General features: G+C 48.2%; 1 protein-coding gene across 1 annotated transcript in view; it reads left to right on the top strand.

Annotated features, from left to right (window-relative positions):
- Positions 1–26643, top strand: part of LOC114691000 — a 31752-nt gene extending 5109 nt beyond the window's left edge. The window contains exons 3-9 of the mRNA XM_028866067.2: positions 1056–1204; positions 2849–2989; positions 4321–4466; positions 10551–10646; positions 19280–19412; positions 24059–24165; positions 26444–26643. Of these exons, the coding sequence (XP_028721900.2) occupies positions 1056–1204; positions 2849–2989; positions 4321–4466; positions 10551–10646; positions 19280–19412; positions 24059–24165; positions 26444–26616 (945 nt within the window). The 3' untranslated portion in view covers positions 26617–26643. The remainder of the gene's footprint in view (positions 1–1055; positions 1205–2848; positions 2990–4320; positions 4467–10550; positions 10647–19279; positions 19413–24058; positions 24166–26443) is intronic.
- Positions 26644–27228: the final 585 nt, after the last annotated feature.

Below are 27228 nucleotides of genomic sequence, written 5' to 3'. Positions count from 1 at the left end.
CGGATGCTGCCCACTCCAACAGCAGCTTCCTCATTAAGAAACCAACATCTCACTCGCTGCTTAAGCTTAATGACCCGACCTCACACCCTAGAGCCTACCTACAGAAGGGAGGAGAGAACCAACTCCAACACACACACTAATAAATTTAAAAAAAAAAAAAAAATTCTTTTGACAAATCCAGGCCTGGCAGGATGGCTCAGTGGGATGCAGGCACATGCCGAGCAAGCCCGAGTTCCAGCCCCAGAACCTAGGCAAAAATGAAAAGAGAGACTCAACTCCACAATGGTATTTGCTGACCTCCACATCCATGCCACAGCAGGCATGCATCCCTCCCCCACAGAATAGTAATAAATGCTTAAAAATCGGCATCTGCCATAGTCTGCAGAGGTTGTCAGCCTCCTAGGCTGTGTGTGGCTGAGGCAACAGCTACTTCTGAACGGAGGCGTCAGCAAGGTTGTCTTCCTGTGTCCTCACAGGGTCCCCTTCTTGTGAGGACACTAGTCGAATCAAGTTAGGGTTCACCCCAAGATCTCATCAGAACACAGGCACCTGGCTCCATGAGACAGCCTTCTGAGATCCTGGGTTCGTACTTCGGTGTGTGAGTGGGGGAGAACTATTCAAGTATAATTTAGCCCATAACACGGGCAGTATATCTCATTACAGGGCTTCATGTTTCTCATGTGATTCTGCAATGAATCACTGTTTTAAGAAGGGAAACCCCTCTATTTTCTTTTCTTTTCTTTTCTTTTTTGGTTTTTTGAGACAGGGTTTCTCTGTGTAGCTTTGCGCCTTTCCTGGAACTCACTCTGTAGCCCAGGCTGGCCTTGAACTCACAGAGATCCGCCTGCCTCTGCCTCCCGAGTGCTGGGATTAAAGGCGTGCGCCACCACCGCCCGGCTGGGTACCCCTCTATTTTCATGCTACATTTTATGCTACAAGATGCAGAACACCATCTTGGAGGCAAATATGTTGAGGTCATTCATAGTCTTGACTTGGGGACCTGTGAAAACTCAAGAGCGCAGTCGTCCCGACGGAAGTATTTTTTCATCCTCTAGGCTTTGTTCCTGGAGTCGAAGGGGCACACCACTTGCCCAGTTACCACCCTGGAGATCATTAATTGCAAGATGGACCTGTGGTCCCTGGGACGACTTGGGAAAGCTCTGCAGTTCAGCAGTTTGCAGTTGCTGGTCCTCGATTACTGCAAGTAAGGCTGAAGCGGGGCGGGCGCTGGCAGGCTGGGAGCCGGTGACTGCCAGAGGAAGTGGGGGGCGGGGAGGACCACACACTGAGGTTCTGCACCTCATCAGGACCAGAGAACCTTCTAGCCCTCCCCCTGTGCCCAAGTAGACATTAGTGTCCCCATTTGTTCTTTCCACAAATGTTCCTTGAAGGTGAGCTTCTGCATGACAAGGTGCTGGGCGCTAAGGAAGATGTAAATAAAGGAACGTGCTTGTGAGTCACTTTGAGAGCTAAATATTGTGAATGAAGGAGCCCAGTTATAACAGGAAGGATGAGAGGCTGGACTTCCTTACAGAGTCCTGCTGCCGCTGGGGCTTCTTAGACTCTGCCCACCGCTGCCAACTCCATCATCATGCCCGAATCATCATGCCTGAATCATCATGCCCATCTCTGTTCTACCTCAGCATTTGGAACCTCTTCTCCATGCGCTCCCTTGAAAGGATGCTTCATATCAATCATTCTTTGCTCTCTTTGCCCTAAAATCTGACTTCAGATCCCCTTCCCCCCTTACAAGAACCCCTTTGTTTTGGGGTCAGCCCTGCACTATCCCTCAGCCAGTCCCGGCCTGAGAAACTAAGATCAGTAGAAACCTTTCTAGCTGGCCCGGGGAAGACTCTGAGGTTAGCCTTGTGGCCTGGTGGTGGGAGAGCACAGCCCAGGTTCTTGAGCCCACAGATCTCCAGAGAGACCAGGAATGTTAAGCACTCAGGATTGTCTTTCCAATGGGAAAGATGGAACACCTGTTCTTCCATCCTGAAAGCTGGGATTTGGAAGTGATTAATAGCCTGGTGATGTGCGTTTATCTGTTGGGTCAGGCCACATCAGGTTCCTACAACCAGGGCTGGAGGTGGTTAGTAATCTAAGTGACCCTTACAGTCAGGGCTCCCCCAGCTCCCACCATCAGACTGGAGATACTTAATAGTCCAAGTGGCCCTTATATTACCTGTATAGCCAGAGACTCCCCTAAGCTCCCATGACCAGGACCAGAGGTGGCTAATAACCCAAGTGACCTCTACACTGTCTGTATGACCGAGACTGGGCCAGACCCTTCCCTGGGTCCTTAAGCTAGTACAGGTAGCCTATCCCTAGAACCCATCTTCTTGGAAGAAATGACACATACTCTGAGCTGAGTGTCAATGTAATTATGCTTCCGTGTGCACCAAGGATTGTGTTACACCAGGAAACTTTTTCCCCAAATTATACTGTGTTTACATGTGCTGGGAATAAACTGCCAGGCATCAGGCTCCACAGAATCTTGATCCAGGTTGACAAGCCAATCTGAACTGAGTTTTCTTTTCTTTTCTTTTTTTTTTTTTTTTGTTTTTTGGTTTTTTTGTTTGTTTGTTTGTTTTTTGTTTTTGTTTTTGTTTTTCAAGACAGAGTCTCTCTGTGTAGCCCTGGCTGTCCTGGAACTCACTCGGTAGACCAGGCTGGTCTCGAACTCACAGAGATCCACCTGCCTCTGCCTCCCAAGTACTGGGATTAAAGTCGGGCACCCACCACCGCCAGGCTCTAAACCATGGTTTATTTCCCCGCCGTGACCAGCTGCAGCGCTCCCCTCAGCCTGTGATACAGTTTAAAAGCCATGGGGTTTGTTCTGTCATTTCAGGTTTGGAAATGAAGAACTCGAGAGTATCTTCTCGGGCCTGGAGACCAACCAAAGGCTCCAAGGCCTCAGTCTGCGCTATTGTGGCCTGGGGCCTCAGAGTGGCCGGAGGCTGGGCTCTGTCATCAGCCAGAGTGCCATCTGGTGAGCTACACACACACACACACACACACACACACACACACACACACACACACCCCATGCCCTTGCTCGCCTTGTCTCCGTTTTGACTCATTGCACAATGCATCCTGGGGCTAGTTTTGCTTTTTCACTCCCTCCTTCCCTTCCTTCCTCCTTTCCTGCCTCTTTCTCCTTTTTTTTTTCTTTTTTTTTGGGGGGGTATGTATGTTTCTGTAGGGTGCACACATGCATGTGGAGGTCAGAGGTCAGCTTGTCACATGTCATTCCTCTGTGCTGTCACCTTGTTTTTGAATTGGGGTCTCTCACTGGCTTGAAGCTCACCAAACAGGCTGAATGCCAGACAGACAGCTCCGGGGATGCACCTATCTCCCCACTTCCAACTCTGGGATCACAAGCTCACCACCATGCCCTGTGATGTTGTTGTTTTCTAAACTTCATTAGAAAGGACGGTGGTGGTGGTGGTGGTGGTGGTGGTGGTGGTGGTGGTGGTGGCGCACGCCTTTAATCCCAGCACTCGGGAGGCAGAGGCAGGTGGATCTCTGTGAGTTCGAGGCCAGCCTGATCTACAGAGTGAGTTCCAGGACAGCCAGGGCTACACAGAGAAACCCTGTCTCAAAAAAACCAAAAAAAAAAAAAAGAAAGAAAGAAAGAAAAAAGAAAAGAAAGAAAGAAATTTATCTCTTTTTTTATTTTGTTTGTATGGTGTATGTGTATACACATGCACATTTGGAGGTCGGAGGAGTACATCAAATGTATTCCTCTGTCGCTCTCTATTTCTTCAGACAAGGTCTCTCACTGAACAGCAAGCTTGCCATTTCAGCTAGACTGGCCAGTCAAGTCCCAGGGACCCAACTGTCTCTACCCCGCAACGCTGGGCTCACAGGGATTTGTGGTTATGCCTGGCTTTGACAGGAGTGCTGGGAATTTGAACTTGGGTCCTCTTGGTTTCACAGCAAGTGCTTTACCCACCAGCCATCTCCACAGCCCAGTGCCCAGTGTTTCTCCATGGGTTCTAGAGACTGAACAGAGAGCCTCATGGGCTTGGCAAGCACTTTACTTAATAAGCTACTTCCCCAGCACCCCTCCCTTTTTTCTTACTCTTAGGAGAAAAAGCCTTTAGTGAACTGAGAACCAAGGGCATCTGCTGAGGGCATGGTCTGTGGCACTGGCATAGCATTTTGTGACATGATGTGGCTCACATTTACTCTGATTATCCATTGACCATGCTATGTAGTCATTTATGACCAGTTACGCTCTGTCAGACACAGATCTTAAATTCAAAGTTGCAGTGGATCTGACAGCCGATGGACAATGTTTTCCGCCCTCTTCCCCAGCGAGCTGCACCTGGATGGAAATTATTTGCAGTGTTCTGGGACTCTGGCCCTCCTCAGACCCATAGCAGAATATGCAGAGATGCAGGGGAAGGACCAGCCCACCTCGGCATCACCACACGCTGGAAATCCCACTCTGCTTCCCCAAGGTGAGCACTGGGCACCACTTCTGGGCTGCCCCATTGGTTCCTGAGGGAGGACTCTGCTCTGTAGGCAGGGGCCCTCCTGAGTGCTCACTGGAGACCTTCTGGGGTGTGTGGGAGGCAGAATAATGCCCCCACCCCCACCTCACCCCCACCCCCGCCGTATGCGCGCACCCAAACAAGGTGTGTCTGTCCTGACCTTTAGCACCTGTGAATATGTTCACATGACAGATGTCAGATCAGGAACCTGAGGTGGAGCTATTCTCCTGGACTAGCCTGGAGGGTCAAGTATAATCACAATGACCTTTGTAAGAGGCAGGCAGGAGGGAGAAGATGTGACAGTGTGTAGAAACTGAGGCACAAGTGATCTGAGCTAGAACGTGGGTGATCTCTGGTCTCTGGAAAAACCAAAGAAACATTTCCCCAGAACCTTCAAAGGCCCTAGCCTGAAGATGTCCTGACAGGCATTTGTAGGATCCATTTCAGACTTCCAACTTCCAGAACAGTAAAGGAAAAAGCTTATATCTCCTCAAGTCACACCTGTCTCCCTCAACCCCCCACCCTCAGCTCCCATCCCCACCCCCCTCCCTCACTCCGCACCCTCACCCCCTTACCCTCACCCCCGCCACCACATCTATTTCCTTCAGTTTTGTGAGACAGAGACTTGCTATATAGTCCCGGGCTATCCTGGAACTCACCACGTAGCTCAGGCTGGCCTCAGATGTGTGCTAATCTCCCTGACTCTACCTTGTGAGTGCTGAGATTACAGGTGTGAGCCACCACTTCCAGACTCTAAGCTTGTCTTCTGTTAACCACTCAACTGATGCTCATCAGAGCAGTGACTGGAAACTAACACGCCATATTAATCAGACCCACCAGGTTAGTAAAAGCAGTTCAAACAGGGTTAAAGAATATCTATGTGTGATACACATGCCCGGGCCCCCTGGGTACAGCTATCTGCAGAGATGGCAAATTCAGGGACTAAACCATGGCAGCAGGAGCCCCTGAGTTTGCCACCTGGGCCACCTGGGTCCCCATACCTACATCTTAGTCCAGGCTCTATGGCCCCGGTCATGAGGACCTATGATGGACAGGACTCATCACACAGTACCTGTGTGTGGGGGGGGGGCAGAGTACTATGCCAGGATTATGTGATTCATAGAGAGAACATGTCCTCACCCAGACAGCAGACAGACAGATGCAGGACAGATAAACCACCTCCATTTACTCCCCTTTAAGTGGCTTTTCATTTAAGTGAATCCTAAGGATGCATATTTAAGGTACATTTAAAGCTGACTTCTTTTAATAATTGATTGTATCGAATGGCTAATAACACAGGCAGGGGTATGCCTGTGTGTGACTCTGAGCATAATTTTCAGGTTCTTCAGCTGCAAAATGAACATTACGATAATTACCTTTTATGTTTGGGGCGGGCTGAGTGGCATATACTTGAGGGATGTCAATCACCCTCACCGTCACAGCTGGTGGACGGTTTCCTAGAAGCCAATCTTCTGTCACGGTGGGAAACTCAGTGGCTCTGTTTTCTGGGGAGGAGAGTGGGGACGAGGAGCTGAGCAAAGGTGGCTTTGGGGGAGAGGGATGAAAGCTAAGAACCTGTAACTGGCAGTGGCTGGCACCTGCTTAGGGACTTCCATGGCATCAGAATCACCCAGGGCACCTGTCGGGCTGGGTAATTCAGCCAAGCCTTTCCGCGCACCGAAGAAACCGGGGAACACTGCTTCCCATCCCTGCACTGCTTTTACATTCTTGTAAAGAGCCCCAGCCGCCTGACGAGCCTGTACTGTGGCTGTGGGCTCAAAACAGCGGAGTGACCCTGCGCGGGGTGACCCTGCGAGGGGTGACCCTGTGCGGAGTGACCCTGCGAGGGGTGACCCTGCGCGGAGTGACCCTGCGCGGGGACTTGTGTTCTAAGGGCTGTAAATGTGAAAGCCGTGTCTTGAGGGTTTGGCATGCGGCAGACGGGAAGGAGTGAGAGGTGGAGAGGGGAAAGAATGCCCCGGATGTGAGGTAGAGATGTGGGGGGCCCCGCTCCAGTTGTCTCAAGTAGCTTCTCTTAGGGGGAAACTGCAATTCAATATTAAAAGTTTTAGGGGCCAGCGAGGTGGCTCAGCAGTAGCGGCATCTGCTGCAGAGCCTGGAACATGGTGGCAAGAGGCTGGCAAGTTGTCCTCTGACCTATACAACACATGCATATACATTTGTGTGTGACACACACACACACACATGTGCACACACACACACAGACATGGACACTAAATAAATAAATAAAATGTGATTTTTAAAAAGAAAAGCTATACGTGGTGGCGCATGCCTTTAATCCTAGTACCTAGTTTATATAATGAGTTCCAGGCCAGCCAGGGCTACATCTTTAAATAAATAAATATCTACATACACCCACAACAACAACAAAAAGTAACTTTAAAATTCAGATAAAAATTCTGGAATTGTTTTGACAGAAAGGCAATAAATAAATAAATAAATAAATAAATGTAAATAGATAGATAGATAAATAAATAAATAAATAAATAAATAAATAAATAAATAAATAAATAAATAAATAAATAAAAACCAGAGCTGGCGGCAGAGAGTGCCTGCCACTGTGGTTCCCCAGGCAGCTCAGGATGGCCTGGGAATGCAGCACATACCATGTTCAGAACAGGGGCACAGGGGCATCCTGCCGCCCAGAGCACCAACAAGTTTATTTTCTTAGTTGTTACAAAATGGAAACATAACCTTTCTCTTGGGAAGTGGAGGGTTCCAGACAGGGTTTCTCCGTGTAGCCCTGGCTGTCCTGGATCTCACTCTATAGACCAGGCTGGCCTCCAACTCACAGAGATCTGCCTGTCTCTGCCTCCTGAGTGCTGGGATTAAAGGCGTGCACCACGCGTTTGGCTAGAACTATAATACAACTCTTTTTTTTTTCCACTTTATATGCATTGGTATTTTGCCTACATGTGTGTCTGTATGAGAGTGTCAGATGCCCTGAATCTGGAGTTACAGATAGGGTGAGCTGCCATGTGAATGCTGGGAATTGAACTAGAGTCCTCTGGAAAATCAGCCAGTGCTCTTAACCTCTGAGCCATCTCTCCAGCCCCCCCCCCATAATCTTTTTTTTTTTTTCCCGAGGCAGGGTTTCTCTGTGTAGCTTTGCGCCTTTCCTGGGACTCACTTGGTAGTCCAGGCTGGCCTCGAACTCACAGAGATCTGCCTGCCTCTGCCTCCTGAGTGCTGGGACTAAAGGCATGCGCCATCACTGCCCGGCTTCCCCCTTCATAATCTTATAACTATTCACCTTCCTTTCTTCATTGTGTTCATGTATGTGCATGTACAGGCCCCAGTATGTCCCCGGTACTCCTAGATGTTTGGGATACACTAGTACATGAAACAGAGCTGAGGGGGCACTTGTTCTCAAGCCTGGTGACCCCAGTTTAATCTCCAAGACCTGCATGGCAGAAGGAGAGAACCAACTCTCAAAAGTTGTCCTCTGCCGGGCGGTGGTGGCACATGCCTTTAGTCCCAGCACTCGGGAGGCAGAGGCAGGCGGATCTCTGTGAGGCCAGCCTGGGCTACCAAGTGAGCTCCAGGAAAGGCGCAAAGCTACACAGAGAAACCCTGTCTAGAAAAACCAAAAAAAAATAAAATAAAAAAGTTGTCCTCTGACTCTACCATGTACATACCTACACATACATACATATACTACCCACCTACCTACCTAAATAAATAAATAAATAATAAATAAGTAAATGTAAAGAAAACAAAGCACTCTGCCCTTGAGGGGGAGTCTGAGAACACTGTATGTCTGTGCACAGGTATGCATGCATATAGATGGTATCAAGTTTTAAGAGATGAGATAAATATATAGATTCTACATTTTGATAGAAAGATAATTGGGGGCTGGGGAGATGGCTCGGTGGGTATCTCACTGTGCAAGCAAGTATAAGGACCTGAGTTGGGCCTGGCGGTGGTGGCGCATACCTTTAATCCCAGCACTCTGGAGGCAGAGCCATGTGGATCTCTGTGAGTTCGAGGCCAGCCTGGTCTACAGAGTGAGATCCAGGACAAGCACCAAAACTACACAGAGAAACCCTGTCTTGAAAAAACAAACAAACAAAAAGAACCTGAGATGGATCCTTAACACTCACATAGAAGCCAGGCATGATAGTGTACACTATAACCCCATGGTTGTGGAGGTGGAGGCAATTTAGATCCTGGGGCTTTCTGGCCAGCCAGTCCAGCTGAAACGGTAAGACACATGTTCAGCGAGAAACCCTATCTCAAAAAACAGAGAAGAGTGATAGAGAAAGATAGCTAGTGCCAGCTTCTGTCTCCATATGTGCACACATAAGTGAGCGTATCTGCACACCCATTCCTACACACACACACATACACAGAGAGAGACAGAGACAGAGAGACAGAGAGACGGAGAGAGTGACACAGAAAGAGACAGAGACAGACAGACAGAATTTTTAAGTAATCATTGATGTGGAAACAAGAAAAGGAGTGTGGTTTAGGAGTGTAGAGTCTGAGAGGAAGGAGGATCGAGCAGGATTATAAATAGAGACTCGAGTACTTGCTGGCCTTCTCTGAGTATAGGGCGGGTACTTGCTGTGTGTCTGTGTGTGTGTGTGTGTGTGTGTGTGTGTGTGTGTGTGTGTGTGTGAGTGCCTGTTTATATGTGCTCGTGTCTGAACGTGCAGTTGCTAGAGTAGGCCATCTCTTCCTCTGCTCTTCTCTGCCTTACTCCTGGAAGAAAGGATCTCAATGAAGGGAGCTGAGGGAACACCCAAGGCCGAGGGTCTTTGTGCAAGGATCATCAGGCCCTGTATACACCACAGGGGCAGGAGGTGAAGGAACACGGAGCTCAGACCAACAGGGATGAGTGTGACAAGAGCCTCCGTCTGTGTGGCACAGGGAGGAGGAGACATGCCGGGACCTGCTGTCCTAAGCAAGAGCCATCTTCCCAAGGGAGGCTAGGGTTTGAGCAGGGAGCAGAGTGGAGGAGGGTAGCAGGAGGGTCAGATTCTGCACTGCAGATTCCAGTTGCATGAGGGGAGGGGGTTTGCAGAGACTAGGGAAGAAGAACCTGACATGGCTCTGGAGTGGTACCGTGTGTGTGTGTGTGTGTGTGTGTGTGTGTGTGTGTGTGTGTGTGTGTATGTGTGATGCCGGGGATCGAACCTGGGCCTCAAACATGCTAGGCAAACACTCAACAGACTGAGCTACATCCCTAGCCTCAACATTGATACCATACCTACACAGATTTTTTGGCTGTTGTTGTTTTTTAGTAGGGGGGGGTGTTCAAGACAGGGTTTTTCTGTGTATCCCTGGAATTCGCTCTGTAGACCAGGCTGGCCTGGAACTCAGTGATTCACCTGCCTCTGCCTCCCTCGACTGTGGGGTTTAAAGGCACGTGCCATCACGGCCCAGCTCCTATACAGTAGTTCTTCTTCTTCTTCTTCTTCTTCTTCTTCTTCTTCTTCTTCTTCTTCTTCTTCTTCTTCTTCTTCTTCTTCTTCTTCTTTTTAACAATCTGGTTGGGTTTTTTTTGGGGGGGGGGTGTTTCAAGACAGGGTTTCTCTGTGTAGCTTTGGAGCCTTTCCTGGAACTCCCTCTGTAGTCCAGGATGGCCTCGAACTCACAGAGATCCGCCTGGCTCTGCCTCCTGAGTGCTGGGATTGAAGGCGTGCGCCACCACCGCCGCCCGGCCCTACACGGTTCTTAATGCGTGCCAACGAAGTGTGTTCCTCCCTGACTGTTCTGAGGAATCCCAGGAACATGGAGCCATGGCTAGAGAGCTGCTGTACGCGAGGGAGGGAGGCGATGGCAGCTGCAGGGTGACCTGGGAGCCCTGCGTGGCTCTGCAGAGCTGCACGTTAAGCCCTAGCCGTGCATCAGGGAAATGCAAAGACAGACTGGAGTGATGCTGACTGTTCGGCTAACTCCCTCCCAAGAGAAATGCACTGGCACAGGGCATCTATTAAATGAAGGCAACCAGTCACCAATACCGACGTGTGCCCCGAACCATTTCCTTGACTCAGACCCTGCACCTTTTTTTTGTTTTTAAACCAGTGTGCCGGGGAGGAAGCTCAACTCTGAGCCAGACTGCAAAATCTTCTGAAGCTGTAGCGGTGCAAAGGACCTCACAGAGGAAAAGGGGGAAAAGAGGTATTCCGGTTGTCGTTTCAATTATTCCTACCCCTCCCTTCACCTTCTAACTCATGCCCTGGTGCATAATCATCCCCAACAAAGACTTAAAGTCAAATGTGGAAAAAGAAGATCCGATGTCTTGTGACCTCAGACAAGCCACCCATGAACAGTTCCACCATGTCTGCCAGAGAAATTCATCATGGGCACCGTCCACATTCCAGAAGAGCATGGTTTGGAACAATTCTTCCAGGAGCTGCCAGCAAGGCCTCAGAATTCGGGTTACTCAGAGTTAGAACCAGGGTGACCGTGAAGGGGCTTTGAGAGAGATGCGGAGGGCCAGAAATAGAGAGACAGGGAGGAGGGAAGAGGAGGAAGGGAGGAGGGGGAGGGAGACAGAGAAAAACAGAACTCTGAGTAGGATTTGCTACCCCAGGAGCCTTCCAAACACTAAGTTCACAGTGTCCTTGCAGCCCCAGCCCCGGGTCCTGGCACTTCCACCCTGCCTGGCTCTCAGCATCGCACATGCCAAGGGCATACTTGGCACCACAGACTCCCCTCCAAGTGTTAACACACTCGAGTTCTAAAGACACAGTGCAGAAGTGAGGCTGGGTGTGTCATGAAACAGCCTCTGGGAAGCTCCTCGTGATGCGGCCTGAGTCTGTGCCGCTGTGTTCTGGGTATTCAGTGGTTTAGACTTGGCCTTTGTGGGAAAGACAACCAGCTGTTTGAGTGGAACCTAATCCCCATGGCCTCTTTCTCCTTCAGCTTGAATCTGTTCTTGTGTGGTCTTTTTTCTGCCCTTGAATTATCTTTGAATCTTCTCTGTGAACACTGCTACATTAGAAAACTACAAACTCTTGTGGTCCAAAAGCCACATGAAAATGTAAAGCAGGGTGCAAGCCCCTCATCTCACTGACTGGGGGACAGAAGGAGGATGATAAGGAGTTCAAGGTTATCCTCAGCTGCAAAGCAAAGTTTGAGGCAAACCTGGGCTATATGAGACCCTGGGGGAAGAGAGCGAATGGTGGGAATATAAAGCAAGAAAGCATGTCAGGTCCTGTTGTACTGTCTGCCGTGGATGTAGTTCTCCCATTGGGTAGTTGTCATAGAGAAGGCAGTCAACATTTCCAAGTCTAAAGAAGTGGCCTTTGGTGTGTTCTCTGGACCAGCAGGAGGGCATTCTTCTCCAGAGCTGGGCTTAGAGACAAAGTTTTGAAGACAAGCTGACCCAGGATGGGAATAAGAGAGAACTTGGATGAGGAAGAATGTAAGTAGGAAAGACCTTCCCAATTCTATCCAGGAACCCAAAAGTTTGGCCAAGACAAGAGAATGCAGGAGGCTGGCCCTCCTGAGGGAATGGATCACATTAAGAGACTTACAAGCGAAAACAAAGGCTTGGATTTGACCCAGGAAGCTGTTAGTCTCCTCAGCCTGAACTCAATGGAACAATTTCATCTATTATATATATGCTTGTATTTCCAGTGATAACAAAACTTCAAAATACCTTCCCAAAGGCAGGGCATGATGGCACACGTCTCATGAGGCAGAGGGGGATGGAGCTGTAAGAGTTCAAGGTCAGCCTGGTCTGTAGAGAGAGTCGTAGGCTAGCCAGGGCTACACAGTGGCTATGTCTAAAAAGAAGACCTTCCCTTCCCACATTGGACAACTGCTTAACTGTCATAGGGAGTTAGGGGAGAGAATCCAGTCTTTGGTAGGACTCCACCTGTCTCCAAGTGAGGGGCCAAGATGAGCTGATTTGTGCCACACTCTTGGGTGAGGAGGCCAGGTGGTTTCTGTTTGGTCCTAATTGGAAACAGCCAAAATATTTGCACTCGCACCCCTTGGTGGGCAGGAGGTTTTTGGCCTGATGCTTGGAAAGCCATCCCCATAGTACCTTCTGAGGCCAAACACCGCTCAGAAGCCTAACCTCCCCCCTCACTCTCCTCCCATTCGGAGTCCTAAGAATATATACAGTGATAAATGTATCAAGATGAGACAAACCGACACTGGGTGGCCATCTATAGTTTGATGGCGGAGCACAGTATTCTGTGTGGCTGCCTGCAGCTGTACACATGTGTGTCCTGGCCATTCTGCATTGGTGCGCCGCTGAACACAGAGAATCATCAAACCAGTGCCGTTCGACACCCCAGTCATCAGAGGCCCCCTGAGAGCTTGGGCGCCATCCTGCCGGGCTCTGAGGAAAGGCTGAGGTCCCCAGTGGGGCCGAGGCTGCTGGTTCAGAGAAGTCACAGAGGACCACTTCTGCAGACTTGAAAACACTGACCTTGGTTTCTTTTGCTCAGTGAAGAAGGCGAGAGAGCAGCCTCTGCTGTGCCCTGGGAACCTCAGACCAAGCGGGCCAGGCCCATCCTGCTGGGCTGCTCAGGTTCATCCAGCCTCGGGGGATCCAGCTCTGGGACCCAGGCTCTGCCTACCACAAGGGTACAAGAGTTTAGAGGGTTGGTCAGCCTTCAAGCAGGTGACATCCAGCTTTTCCACAGCCTAGTCACAAACTGTCCAGCAGCAGAAGATGGTAAAGACTAGGAGTCACCAAATGGTCACTAGGAGTAGCCACCTGAGGATAACATGGTTCTCCTGAGCCATTCTGCTGGTCCTGCCTTGTCACCTCAAGGCCCCCCAAAATTCCCAGAAGACACAGTGGGGAGCAAGGAGTGCCTTGTCTGGGCCTATTCTTTTCCTAGCTGGAGCTACACAGTGTACTAGTCTCCAGGGCTGTTTTCGTTCTGGAGGATTTAGGAGGAGAAAGGTCAATGTATGACTTAGACAGATGAACAGGGTCAGTGTCCAATCCTAAAACAGTCCTCCCAGGATCTGAGTGAGATCCGAACTTGACTACAGTAGCCCAGACCTGTCAGGTTCAGGTCTCCAAATAAGGCGCTATTGTTCATATCACAGCCACAGCCCACAGAAATACCAGCGGCACGAAGGAATGCAAGAGCCCAGTGCAAAAATCAAGATGTAATCTTCAAAAGCTGTATTAATTCAAAAACAGGAAGTTACCACTTACAGTCCTGAAGTCCTTGTACTCATGATTTCATCCTGGGGTGAGAGCAGGACACAGAATGGACACCTCTACAGAAAGATGCCAGGATGCCTGGTGTGAATCAGCCAACACTCACCACATTTTGCTTTCTAGAGTCCCACCATCAAACAGATGACGTTTCTGTTCACTTTCATAAAACTGGGTGGTACATGGGAAATCGCACATGTCTGTTGTCAATGGGAAGATGTTATAGTTCAACAACTTTAAAAGAATCCTACCACAAGGAAGAGCTCTCAGCAGGCCTGGTATCTACAGATAAGCACGGCAGGCCCTGGGGCCTACAGAATTGTGGTGCCGCTACTGGACCCAGAGGAGATCACAAGGTGAGAGAGAGGATGGAGCTGTCTGGGAGGACGCTGGTGCCATGAATATTTACACTTGACCTTTGGGATCTGGCCCACAGAGAGCGCTCAGGGGAAGGAGTGAGAGGTGTTCCAGCGGGAAAGAGGCCATTCTCAGCAGAGTGGCCCCTGTCCCCTCCCCACCCACCCCATGAGAAATAGCTCAGAGGATGAGGAGGCTATTGTGGTCAACCCTGGGGAGTGTGGCATGGGGGAGGCCAGTGGCCCCTAACCAAAAGTGATGACCATCAAGCTGCAGCAATCCCATCGCTTTGACAAAATACCCGCCGGGAGCAATTAACGGAGGAAGGGCGCATTCTGACTCACAGTTTCGGAGAACTCACAGCCCATCGCGGTGGAAAGTACACAGTGGCGGGAGTGTGTGGCAGAGCTTCACACACAGCGGCCAGATGGGGAGCAGAGGCCACGGGCCGGAACCAGAAGTGGGAATAGCACTCAAGGCCAGCTTCTGGTGACATACGATTGCCAACTTCCCAAAACAGCACCTCCAGCCGGAAGTCACGTGTTTAAACACACGCGCCCATGAGCATTTTGCATTCAGACAATGACATGGAGCCTTGATGGTTTTAAGTATTCGCCTGTTTGTTTGGAGTTTTAGGGATTTTGTTTTGTTTGGGTTTTGTTGTTTATTTGCTTCCTTTGTTGTTTGTTTGGTTGGTTGATTGGTGTTTGGCTTTTGAGACAATGTCTTTAGTATCCCAGGAGAGCCTTGAACTCACTAGTAACTGAGATGGCCTTGAATTCCTGGTTCTCCTGCCTGCACTTGCTGAATGCTGACATTATGGTTTCAAAGTGGGACAGTGGCATACTGGAACTGAGTTGTTGATCTTGGGCAGTTCTCCAAAACACAGAGAATGGACCATCTGCAAGACAGAAACTCATCGGCTGAGTGGACCTGGGTCCATCTGCAGAGTGGCTTCCAGGCTGGGTGTGCCAAGGTCAGAAATATACATCTGACCCTTTGGTAGAAGGACACCTTGTTAGTAAGTTACCAGGTTACTTGCATGCAGTGTTTGGAGAACTCAGGGAACCCAGAAAAGACACTGGGAAGCAAGGCACCACTATTTGCCATGCACTATGGTCCTCCACACTGGCGGTTGAAATTGCTTCCCAGCCGCCCCTCACAATGATACTGGGAGACAGGATCATGGCCTCTTTTACAGTGAGGTTCATAGATGTTAAGAAACTTCGTAGGAGCCACAGGACATTCTCAAGAGAGTTTGAAACCCAGGTGTTCTGTGCATTTCTTGTACGACCCCGCCTCCCAAGCACCATGGGGCATGGGGCATGGCTGCGCCAAAGTCAGGGTCTCGGCAACAGAGATGTGCAGCAGACAGTTAGTGAACCTGTTTGTTTATTTTATTCTTTGTGTGCATTTTGTCTGTGCTCCATGTGCATGCCTGGTGCCTGCAGAAGCTAGAAAAAGAGTATTGGATCCCCTGGAGTTGGAACTGTGGACATTTGGTGCTGAAAATGGAACCCAGGTCCTCTGGAAGAACAGCTAGTGCTCTTAACTGCTGAGCCATCTCCTCACCCTACACCTTGCTTAGTTTTAAAATAATAAAAATAAGATTAAGTAAAAATAGATTACAGTGAAACCAGCTGGGGCAGATAAACTATGACCAGGGGCTGAATGTGTCCTCATCTGCATTCCAAGGAGTTTGTTTTCCACCCAGAGAGAGGAGCTTGGTGTTGCTTTGGCCAAAGCCTCAGAGCAGGACCGCTGCCCTGAGTGGCAGCTGTCTGTCTTCCTGACTTCTCCGAGAGTTCCTGAAGCTCGGGAGAGGTCCATTTGTCGTGGGCAAAGATCGTGTTTTCATTACTCCGTGATGCCAGATTTGGAGCAATTGAGCTAGTTTTCCCATGGGGATGCAAGCTATGCCCAGTCAGTCACAGGCCGAGCAGGCTCCCTCTCCACAGGCACACATTCCACCAAGCTGATAGATACGTCAGGGTGCTGAGTGCCCGGCGGTGGCTCTCCTGATGACGCTGTACATCTGAATAGGAACTGGGCCCTCAGCCCTTAACCCCGGCATGCTGATTCAGGTTTTACTCACTGCTACCTTCTGGTGTGTAGAAATTGGGAGAAGGAACAAAGGCATTTAGGTTTGTGAAAAATTTTTATAAAGGAAAAATCATATCCCATTCATGTTCATGAGTGCAATCAAGGCATTATACTCAAAAACAACAATGAACGGTAATTGTAAGTCATTGACTTGATTGTACTTCACAGTCATTCATGAACATGTAGGTGGAGTTTTGGTCAGGACCACTGGCTCCAAAATAAATGTACAAAGACTTATTATTAATTATAAATGCTCGACCAATAGTTTAGGCTTATTACTAGCTAACTCTTACATTTTCAATTAACTCACATTTTTATCTGTGCTTTGCCATGTACATAGCTTGGTACCTTTTCTCAGTATAGCACGTCTGTCTTGCTTCTCTCTGCGTCTGCTCACTCTTCCTCTGATTCTCCCTTCCTCTTCCCAGCATGAACATTCACGTATCTGCCATGTGCCACATACGTATTACATATGTTCTAGTATGTCGGTGCCGTTATGTTATTCTTGACGACTGCCGTCTGCTATCAAGGCCATGCTCTGGGTGCAATGACAAAATTTAGATATGTTATTTATTCCAAATAAAAATAAGGGGCTGGAGAGATGGCTCAGTGGCTAAGAGCAGTGGCTGCTCTTCCGGAGGTCCTGAGTTCAATTCCCAGCAACCACATGGTGGCTCACAACCATCCGTAATGAGATGGTTGTCTGGCATACGTGCAGATAGAATATTGTATACATAATAAATAAATAAATAAATATTAAAAAAAATAAAAGGTGGGCCAGTTTTCATATTAAGCTCAAGTAAGATCTGTTTCATCTAACTATCCAGCAGATTAGAGTCATAGGTAAAGAAACCGATAGAACTTTATGTATGTGCACACGTGCACACGGTGTGTGTGCGCGCACCTCTGAAGCTCAGGGGTCAGAGCAGAACACTGCATCGGGTGTCCCGAGCTAGTGCTTGCTCACCCAATGAGCTGTCAACTCCAGCCCTTCAAATCCTGTTTTGTGCTGGAGTCCCCTGCACTTAAGGTTGCAGTTCACCTTGTCCGGACAGTTCTCTGAGCTCGATCAAAATGGAGGACTCCCTTTCCAGCAGGGCTCCCTCCCTCCCTGGATAGTGTCTTTAGGCTGGGAGACCTGACCTTCCCTAAGCCTGAATGTCTATCTCAAGCATGACCTTTGACACAGACCCCTGCAGACGCTCTCCCGCTGCGGCCCATATAGTAATTGGGTTTTGCGCTCCTAGCTGTATGGTGGGACCATGCTGCCAAACGTAAATTAGGTGAGGCCCCAGCTGCTGCCCCCATCCCATATACACCCCTCACTCTGGAATAGAGCTGAGCTGTAACACTGAAGCAGCCTCCTGGAAGGCTATTTCCATCATACTCACAGGCCACACAAAGTCATGCTCGCTGATTCCGCCCCCTTTGCCCTCGTAGCCTGGTGACCAACAGTCCTGGATGTTCTGGAACTCACTTTGTGAACCAGGCTGGCCTCAAACTCGCAGAGATCCGCCTGCCTCTGCCTCCCGAGTGCTGGGATTAAAGGCATGCGCCACCACCACCCGGCTCAAATCTTGTTTTTAAAAGTATAGTTTCTGCCTTTTTTTTTTTTCCAGCTAGCAAACCAGAAAGACCCAATGTTTAAATTATAAAACATTGTTTGCATTGGTTTCTTTATTGGGTGTGTATATGCCCACACATATGTGTGCCACTGTACCCATGGGAAGGTCAAAGACAAGTCACAGGAGTTAGATCTCTCTCCTTCCACCATGTGCATTCTGAGGATCAAACTCGGGTTAGCAGGCTTGGTGACAGGTGCCTTTACCTCGTGTGGTGTACCACCACCACCACCACCAATCCCAAAATGTCCAGAGTTATCACCTTTACCTGAAAACCTCAGTTTCCCTCCAAGGACTGAATGTTGGGGCTTGATTGCCAGCAACTCCTCACACACACCGACTACGATCTGCCTCTGCCAGCGGTGTGAGGAAGGCTCAGTTCCTCCTGCAGATCCCCAGCACGCGCACCAGTGCTTCAAGCACAGAAGCAGCTCGGAGACGCCTGCTGAATGAGTTCGAGTACGAGGGGCATTTGTCTGGCCCTGAGGTTAAGCTCTCAAGCCAGCATGGGGAGCACATTAGTTAAAGCACCCTTTAAAATCCCTTAAATTGCCTTTATGACACAATGTAGAGACGTGTTCTCTCAAATTCCACGTTGTCTTACCTGGCTTTGGGTAGTGGGGAGAGAGGGAGAGAAAGAGAGTTCTCTGTCCTTCCACCACCTGGGTTCCAGGGATCAAGCTTGGCAGCAGGTGCCTTTCTTTGTCTTCCAATCCCACCCCCTCACCCCCATTCCACCCCCACCCCACCCCCCACTCCGGCTCTTCCCTCCTTGAAGTCAAGCCATCTCCATTCAGGCCAGCCCCATCTGAAGCAGTCCACAGAACGTGAGCATGGGGAGGCCTCGGGGAACTTTCTGGCTCGGGGACCAGTGATTCAGATTTCCCACCTCATCTGGCAAGTGGATGAGCCTGACTTACGCAGGCAGCTTGTTTCTCTTCCTCTACCCCTTCATGTTTTCTTCTTTCCCAAACCCCTGAAATTGGACTGGGGTGAATGAAATGTGTGAGTTGGGCCACTCGTGGCCCTGACAAGGAACTCTGAGAAACCTCAGCAGCCGGATGAGGGTGAACCAGACGCAGGACTCCGGCCCTCGGTGATGCAGTCATGAGTCACTGAGGCAGGTGTTTTTTCTTCTTCTGATGTTTTCTAGAGGCCAAAGCTCAGAAAATGAGGCTGTTTCTCAGACTCCTACAATGAGCTAGACCCCCTTTCAATTAAAAACTGTCAACCCCCCAGGGTCAGTGAATAATTCATTCACCAAGAAACATTCCTCTTTAGTTAGATTAATGGTGGATATCTGACTCCAAGATGGGATTGTCTATTGTGCAATCTGGGGTCTCTGTTGTAAAGAACGAAGCGGAACCGAATGTAAAACCAGGACTTCCGAAATCACATATATATTCACTGATTGTGTTGCACAATAAATTTTCCTCAAATCCAGTATGTGCAAACTCTATTAAAAAATCTGTTTAGCTGGTAATAAATAGGGGCTCTATCATCTAAAAGTAATGCCAGCATTCTGATTTTTCTTGCAGGAACCAGGAAAAAGGCTCACCGATTGATGGAAGCCGGCCCTTGGGTAGCGACGCTGCATTTGGCAGATAACAGCATTGATGGGACAGGAAAAGACGGGGAGCAATTGCCGGAACTCACGCGAACCTTAACCTGGTGGGGAACCGTAAGAGCTTTGGACTCACTCCCTCTCTAAAACTAAAGTGCCGGAGTTAAACCACACGGCTGATCACAGCCTCTTAGCAATTCTTGTGTGGCTTCTCAGCTCAGAGAGGGACACTTACCAGTCCTGGCCTTGGCACGTGGGCCCCTCAGAGACCTCATGAGGAGCCTCAGATTAAAAGGGTGGCAGCTGAGGCAGTAGAGGAGGCAAGAGTTAGAACATCCTTGCATTAAGGTTAGGCGGTAACTCAAAACCTGATCGATGTCACCTGAGGAGGAAGGGCAGCCTCCTTGGAGCGCACATTCTTGTGTTTGGTTAGAAAGCTCTCCACCCTGGACTCCTAAAAAAGAAATATGGAACTATAATTCTCAGAAGCTTCTAGAAAACAGTGTTTCCTTGTCATGTTCATTTTGACAACCTGAGGCATCCCCCATCCATCTCTGCTGGACCTGCACCTTAAGCTAACCAAGCCGTTGGCACGTCTCACAACCACTCAGGAACTAACTGCAGGATCAGCAAGGGCTCTGGGCAGCACTGTCTCGTGGCCAGACCCACAGCACCAGTGGTGCCCAGAGCACTGGGCACAGCTGAGGTCTGAGGCCCGAAGGCATGTTGGGTAGCAATTTATTATCTCGGCAGAAAAAAAACTCCTTCCTTATTGTTCTCCCGTATTCAAGAGAGATGGGAAGGCTTCCCAGCTGGTGATCGATGCTTCCCTTCCCCAGATAATTACACCAGTAACTTCTATTTCAGCATCTTGTTGAACTTAATATATTGCTGGTGTAACTGCTTAAAAAAAAAAAAAAAAAAAACGTGTTCAGGATTTTTATGTTTACATCCATGAGCTACACGGATCCATACTTTCTTTCTTTGTAACACCTTTGCCTGCTTGGGATCAGAGCCTGGCTGGCCTTACACAACTACTTAGGAAATGTCCCCTCCCATTCTGTTTGAGAACACAACTTCCGTGGCATTATGATGATGGTGTCCTTTAATTTGCTAGATTCATCGGTGAAGCCCTTGACACCTGGAGCCTTCCTAGCAAAGGTTTCTGTGTTTTTATACAAGTCTCGCTGTGCAGCCCAAATTCTTGACCCTCATCCCTCAGCCTCCTGAACACAGGGGTTATAGGCAAGTGCCATCCCACTTAGCAAGGAAGGTTTTTAATCAAAACTCATCTTTCAAAGCGGTATATGTTAGGTTGGTGCTACGGTTTATCTGGAACACACAAGGGCCTGGGGTCAACCCCCTACACAGAAACAAACATGTTGAATAAGAATAAGACTCTAGCCAGGTGGTGGTGCATGTTTTTAATCCCTGCACTCGGGAGGCAGAGGCAGGCGGATCTCTGTGAGTTCGAGGCTAGCCTGGTCTACAGAGCAAGATCCAGGACAGGCTTCAAAGCTACACAGAGAAACCCTATCTCAAAAAACAAAAACAAAAAGAATAAGGTTCTTCTGGCTTTGAGGGGTTCTGCCTGACATATTCTAGTTTTCTTCTTTCAAATAATTTGTATACGTTGTCAAATTTGTTAGAATAAAGTTATTCATATTTCTTTAGTGTCCTTTTAGAAACTGTAGAAGCTGTTGAGACATTGTCTCTCTCACTGACCTTGAACATTCCCATTTTCTCTTTCTTTTAAGATTTGGTTAGAAACTTGTCAATGTTACTGATCTCAGAGAATCGGCTCTTTCTTTTCTTTACTTTTTGTTTGCTTGTTTTGTTTTCTTTTTCCAGACAGGGTTTCTCTGTATAGCTCTGGCTGTCCTGGGGCTTGGTTTGTAGACTATGCTGGCCTCGAACTCACAGAGATCCGCCTGCTTCTGCCTCCTGAGTACTGGGATTAATGGTGTGTGCCACCACTGCCCAGCCTAAATTTTCTTTAATCTTACTTCTCAGGGGTTCCAATGATCATGGTAATAGTGTCTAACTCGGGAGATAGTGACAGGTTGAATAAATTATTTATGCAAAGAGCTAAGCGGTGTTCAGAGATCTAACTCATCCTTTGTCCAAATTAGGACAGATGAGTGAAGGAGGCACCACCTCTGGCCAGGAGCAAATGAAGTTCCCTCTATGTCCAGGCGTCTGGGTTCAGCACTGCACAGGAAACTGAACTGGACCTCAGCCCCACAAAGCCCCTGGGAGGCACTTTTGTAGGGCACCCCCTTCAGGCCTGGGGATGGCCCTAGTGGCATCCAAGGCACAGCAGACACACCAGTGAGACTCAGCTCCCTTGAAGCCTCCTAGAGTCGACCTAGTTCAAGACCAGAGTCACCAAGTCAGTCTCCAGCATCCCTGCCTCCCTCCATGGGGCTCCTTTTCCTAGAAGCATCCCTTTCTTTTGTCTTTTCATTCTTTTTAGATTATTTTTAGTTTATGTGTGCAAATGTTTTACCTGCATGTATATCTGTGCACCACATATGTCCTGGTATCCTTGGAGATCAGAGGAGGGGTTAGGTTCGAGTTACAGACGCTTGTGAGCCACCATGTGGGTGCTGGGAACTGAACCTGGGTCCTCTTCAAGAACAGCAGGTCCTCTAACCACTGAGCCATCTCTCCAGCCTCTAGTACCCTGTTCTTACCCATCTTGTCTGAAGAACATGGAGAGATCTGGAAGCTGGAACTGCTCAAGCTTCGGCAGATGACTTCCTTGAGAGCAAGAGTCTGGCAGGGCTGCACAGGCCTGGCTCAGATCTGGCTGCTGAATCGGTGGAAAGTGCATACAGCTGAGCAGCAGAGTCAACATGACCGTAAAGGCAGCGTTGACCCTACGTGAAAGTTCAAGCCTTCTTATGTGATAATGACTCAGCCCTGATCTCTTGATAAGCACATCATAATTTACTCTGGAGCAGAGACCATAAATTAACTTTCCTTTAGTTCCTGCTATACGGAGCACTAATGTGCACTCAGGAAATAATAGTTCTGTCTTCACTGCAACCTCATAAAACAGGCCACAAAGCCTCTGTCAGGCTAGTTTTGCAGATATGGAAAGTTAGACCCATGAGGGCACTTGGCTTGCCCATGATCACACGGTCAACGAAAGGGCAGAGCTGACAAGAAGCCCAGGTCTTTGCCTCCATGCCACCTCCACACAAGATGCCAGCAGAACCCTGCCAGGCCAAGGGTCTTCAGTAGCCCACCAAGAAATGAGGAAACGCAATGGCCACAGCACTCTGAACATTCCCGGTCTCTGCTGATCTTGCAAACTAAGCAGGATTGGGCCTAGAGTACTGAAGTAGGGGAAGAGTACAGTGGGTTTTGTCCTCATAGAGCTAAATTCATCTGATTTTAAAACTTTATTCTGGGGCTGGAGAGATGGCTCAGAGGTTAAGAGCACTGCTTGTTCTTCCAAAGGTCCTGAGTTCAATTCCCAGCAACCACATGGTGGCTCAAAACGATCTATAATGAGATCTGGTGCCCTCTTCTGGCCTGCAGGGATATGTGCAGACAGAACATTGTATACATAATAAATAAATTAAAAAATTTTTATTCTGAGGCTTGCCTTTTTTAAAAAATAACTTATTTTTATTTTTTACCTGCATTGGTATTTTGCCTGCATGTATGTCTGTGTGAGGGTGTCAGATCCCCTGGAACTGGAGTTACAGGCAGGTGTGAGCTGCTATGTGGGTGCTGGGAATTGAACTCAGGTCCTCTAGAAGAGCAGTCAGTGCTCTTACCTGCTGAGCTATCTCTCCAACCCCAAAGCTTGCTGCAGTCGGATTTTCATTTGGGCCGCCAGCTCACAAATAATGACACGGGAGACTTATTAATTATGAAAGTTCGGCCTATACTTTAAGATTGTTCCTAACTGATTCTTATAACTTAGATTAACCTATTTATATTAATCTGTGTTCTATCATGTGGCGTTACTTTTCTTCCATCTTGCACCTCCTATTTCCTCTCTGTGTCTCCTGGCGTCTCCTGCACACCTAGATTCCTCCTTCTCTTCCTTTCTCTCCCCAAATCCCGCCTATACCTCCTGCCTGCTTTTTATCACACCAATCACAGCATATGTCTTCATACAGTGTACAAATATCCCACAACAGCTTGCCTTTCTTAATTTTATGTGAAATTACTCTCAGTACTTAGGAGGCAGAGGCAGGTGGATTTCTGTGAGTTTGAGGCCAGCCTGGTCTACATAGCTAGTTCTAGGCCAGCCAGGGCTACATAGAGAGACCCTATCCAAAAATGAATAAATAAATAAAATAAAACAAAAAAAATCACCAGATAAGAGTTACTATTTATTTGACATACTGAAAGTTACCAAGCCCTTGTCAATCCCTCTAAATGTTTTGACATTTTACTGGTATATAAAATATAAATGACTAAGAAATCTTAAATGTAAAGTTTTTAAAGTAAATGAATGAACGAAAGATTTTTGGCAGTAAGAGCTTGATTCAGGTTTCCTAAGAGAAACAGAATATTCCAAAGTAGAGAGACAGCCAGGTTCAACAAGCCAGGCTCAAAACCTCTCCAGTCTCAAGTCAGGTCATTGCAGCCGCTTGGGAAGGGGCAGGGAGGCTGGAGGGAGCCTGAAAAGAAAGGCCATTCCCTGAAATTCTAGGTTGACTTTCGTCGAGGGAAGGGACCATGAGCCCCGCAAGGCACAAAGCCATTTAGTTTCCTTGTCTCTGTGCAGCCTGATCAAATACTCTACTCACTTAAGGGAAATCGACCTTGGAAACAACGTCCTGGGAGAAACGGCTGCAGTCGCCATCCTGGGAGCACTGAGAGCCAGGAAGGCAGGTAAAGTTCCGTCCTCTTCTCCCAGGCCCCGGACGCGCCACAGCTGTTTCGTTGTTTGTGTTCGATGACAAATCTGAGCTGTGCAGGGAGCAGGGGCATTGTCAAAAGCTAACCCCCATTGTGTCAACATGCCAAGAGACCTGTACAGAGCCCAAGAACTGTCACAATGTCGCGTGTACCCTTCAAGTACTGACTTTTCCCTGTACTTCTAGGCTAGTGTCTAGGTAGTTTCTTACCTTCAGCCTCCGAAGTAGCTGCACTTACAGCATGCCCCAGCCTGGCTGCTTTTTTATTTTTTAAATGAATTTTTTCTCTATTGCTTTTGCTTTTTCTGTCTTCTCTTTCCTTCCTTTTTTTTTCTTCTAAGATTTATTTATTATGTATACAGTGTTCTGCCAACATGCCTGCGTGCCAGAAGCTCTCATTATAGATGGTTGTGAGCCACCATATGGTTGCTGGGAACAGAACCCAGGACCTCTGGAAGAGCAGCCAGTGCTCTTAACCTCTGGGCCATCTCTCCAGCTCTTCTCTTTCCTTTTTTATTCTCCAAGAAAGTTTTCTCCTGTTCTCTAGTATCCACTCAGCCCGACCTAAAGTGATTTGTACAGAAATCGATTGTAAAACTGAAGTAGCGACCGTCCTGAGACCACCTCTGAGCCAGCCAGGCACTGGAGCCTTTCAAGTCTGAGGCAGCCTGGGCTATCTAAGGATACCCTGGAGACAGAGAGAAAGAGAGGAGGGAGAGAGCAAACAAGGACCAGAGTGTACTTCTTAATCATTCAAGAGGGGTTTGGCTCCAACTGACAGGCAGCACTGTGTGACTTGTGGCCCTGGAGCCCTTGGAGAACGAGAGAAGCGAGGTCAGTTAGTGGGGACCACCCCCCCACCTCTCCTTTAGAATACTCTTACTGCCTTTACAGGGGAGCAAACAATGTCATTTTCAATGTGGCTCCATGTAGAACATGCAACTCAGGGTTGAGGAGAGTGAGGACTGTGCTCTGGGGCAGGCTGAGTGCGGAGAAGTCACTGGCGGCCGCATCCTGCTCTCACCATGTCCTTAGGAAAATGGTCAGAGGTTGCATTTTTCCTTTGCCGGCAGGGTTTTAAAGGGAATTACGGGGCTGTTGGGGTCTGCTGTGGGGCTCCATTTCAAACTAAAGCCATGCATGTTTAATGACCAGTTAAATGATTCTAAGATTTTTTTTTTTCAATTATCCTTTTCTTTTAGAGAAACAGAACACCCACTTCTTGTTTCATTAGAGCTGAGATGAAGCGCAGCCGGATTATTCTGTTAACACTAACTCTAAGTGCAGTACGCAGAAGGCAGGTCGTGACTGGGCTTCGGTTTTCCTGGGGCCGCAAGCCGCTTCTCACTCTACCTGGCAGGCACCAATACTGGGCTGCAGGCCATCTCCCCAGCATATTCCTGCAGGGAATGTGACGAGAGCCAGCCTCTGGTGACGGGATGGGAAATGATTTCCACCGAGCTCCTATCTGGAATGGAAAATGTCTTGCCTGCTTAGTAAATGGCTCGATTTACATAAATGAGAGGCTAATTATGGAGTGCCCACCTGGAAATGCAAGTACCTCATCTCGACAGCATTAAAAGGCAATCTAAAGCTCAAGACATCAGCGAGTCTGAAATTGAGTCTAAGTGTGCATCATGAATAGTCTTAATGCATTTATTTCATGAGCTGAGCTCATTATGGGCTGTTTCTGACAGAGCACTTTAATTAGGTTGGTAGTTTGAACACCAGTGAAGAGTCCCCAGAAAAGGGTGAGCTGCTTGGATTTCACAGGACAAATCTCTTGTCGCTTAGCCCTAAAGGCATCGTTTTAATCCGTAAAACCATTAGAAACATCACTGATGATGAAACTAATGTTCGTTTAGTGTCTTCTGTGTTTGTATCATTTGCAAGCCAACAAGAGAATTTCTAATTCTCCTTTAATGAAATCACACTAACGTTTCTTGTCTGCTAAAGAGGGAGTTTGGCTCTCCTTGCCTGTATCTCTCCCCCATTTTCTTCTCCTCTTCCTCTGGTTTTGGGTTTTTGTTTTGTTTTGTTTTTTTAGACAGGGCCTCTGTAGCCCAGGGTGACCTTGAGCTGGTGATGTAACCAAGGCTGGTCCTGGGGCCTCCAGAGTCCTGGGACTGCAGAGTATCGGGGAGTTCTCATGAGGCAACTGTAGTAATTCCTACCCGGCTCTTAGGCCTGAGAGCGCCCCCTACACAATCTGAGCCATTCTGCTCATTTATGCTTATGCTCTCTTTGCTCAGGTAAACTACCACCCTTAAAAGTCACAGTCACTCCCCGGATCTCTTCGGACATCTTCACATCTATTTGGAAACATAGCAAGAAATCTAATAAAGCCAGTAAAAAGAAGAAAAAGGTAAATTCTTTACCGTCTGTATGGCTGAGTAGCAGCCGCCAGGGGGCGCTGCATGGATGAGGCGTGCGCCTCAGTGGAGATAGATGGAGCCTTCGACGCCCGAGTTTAGTGTCTTCTAGGTCACCCTCCCCTAAACTGTCGTCAGAAGGACGGTGGTTATACCAGGAGGCGAGCAGTAAGACAACATCATCTCTCAGAGATTAGTGGACACTGCCTCCGGCTTCAACCCCTTTCCCTGCCAAATGCACGTTCCTGCAGGCCTGCTGCGGATCTGCAGAGATTTTTGTCTCCACTTCCAGGCGCCTGTGCTGTCTTTTGGGCGATAATGATTTACATACTCTCATTCTCCACTACGGAAAGTCGATTTTTTTTTTTAAATAGGACAAATATTTAATGGCACAGGAAGGAAAAAAAAAGACATGTTACAAAACAAAGTGATTTTAAGTAATAGGTAGAAGACGAGTTTTGAAACGAAAATTAAAAAGTATACACACGCATTTAAAAACCTAGACTGCTGTATACCAAATTATCAGCACCGTTACTACCATCCAGTGAGGGAATAGTCTCCCCTGTGTTTTTTTGTGTGTGTGTGTTACAATTTTTTGTTTATTTGTTTGTATATTTATTGAGACTGGGTCTTACTCTGTACGTCAGACTGGCCTTGAACTTGTG

This window comes from Peromyscus leucopus, chromosome 7 (assembly GCF_004664715.2).
Source record: "Peromyscus leucopus breed LL Stock chromosome 7, UCI_PerLeu_2.1, whole genome shotgun sequence".
Lineage (NCBI taxonomy): Eukaryota > Metazoa > Chordata > Mammalia > Rodentia > Cricetidae > Peromyscus > Peromyscus leucopus.
This window is presented reverse-complemented; position numbering and strand designations above follow the sequence as displayed.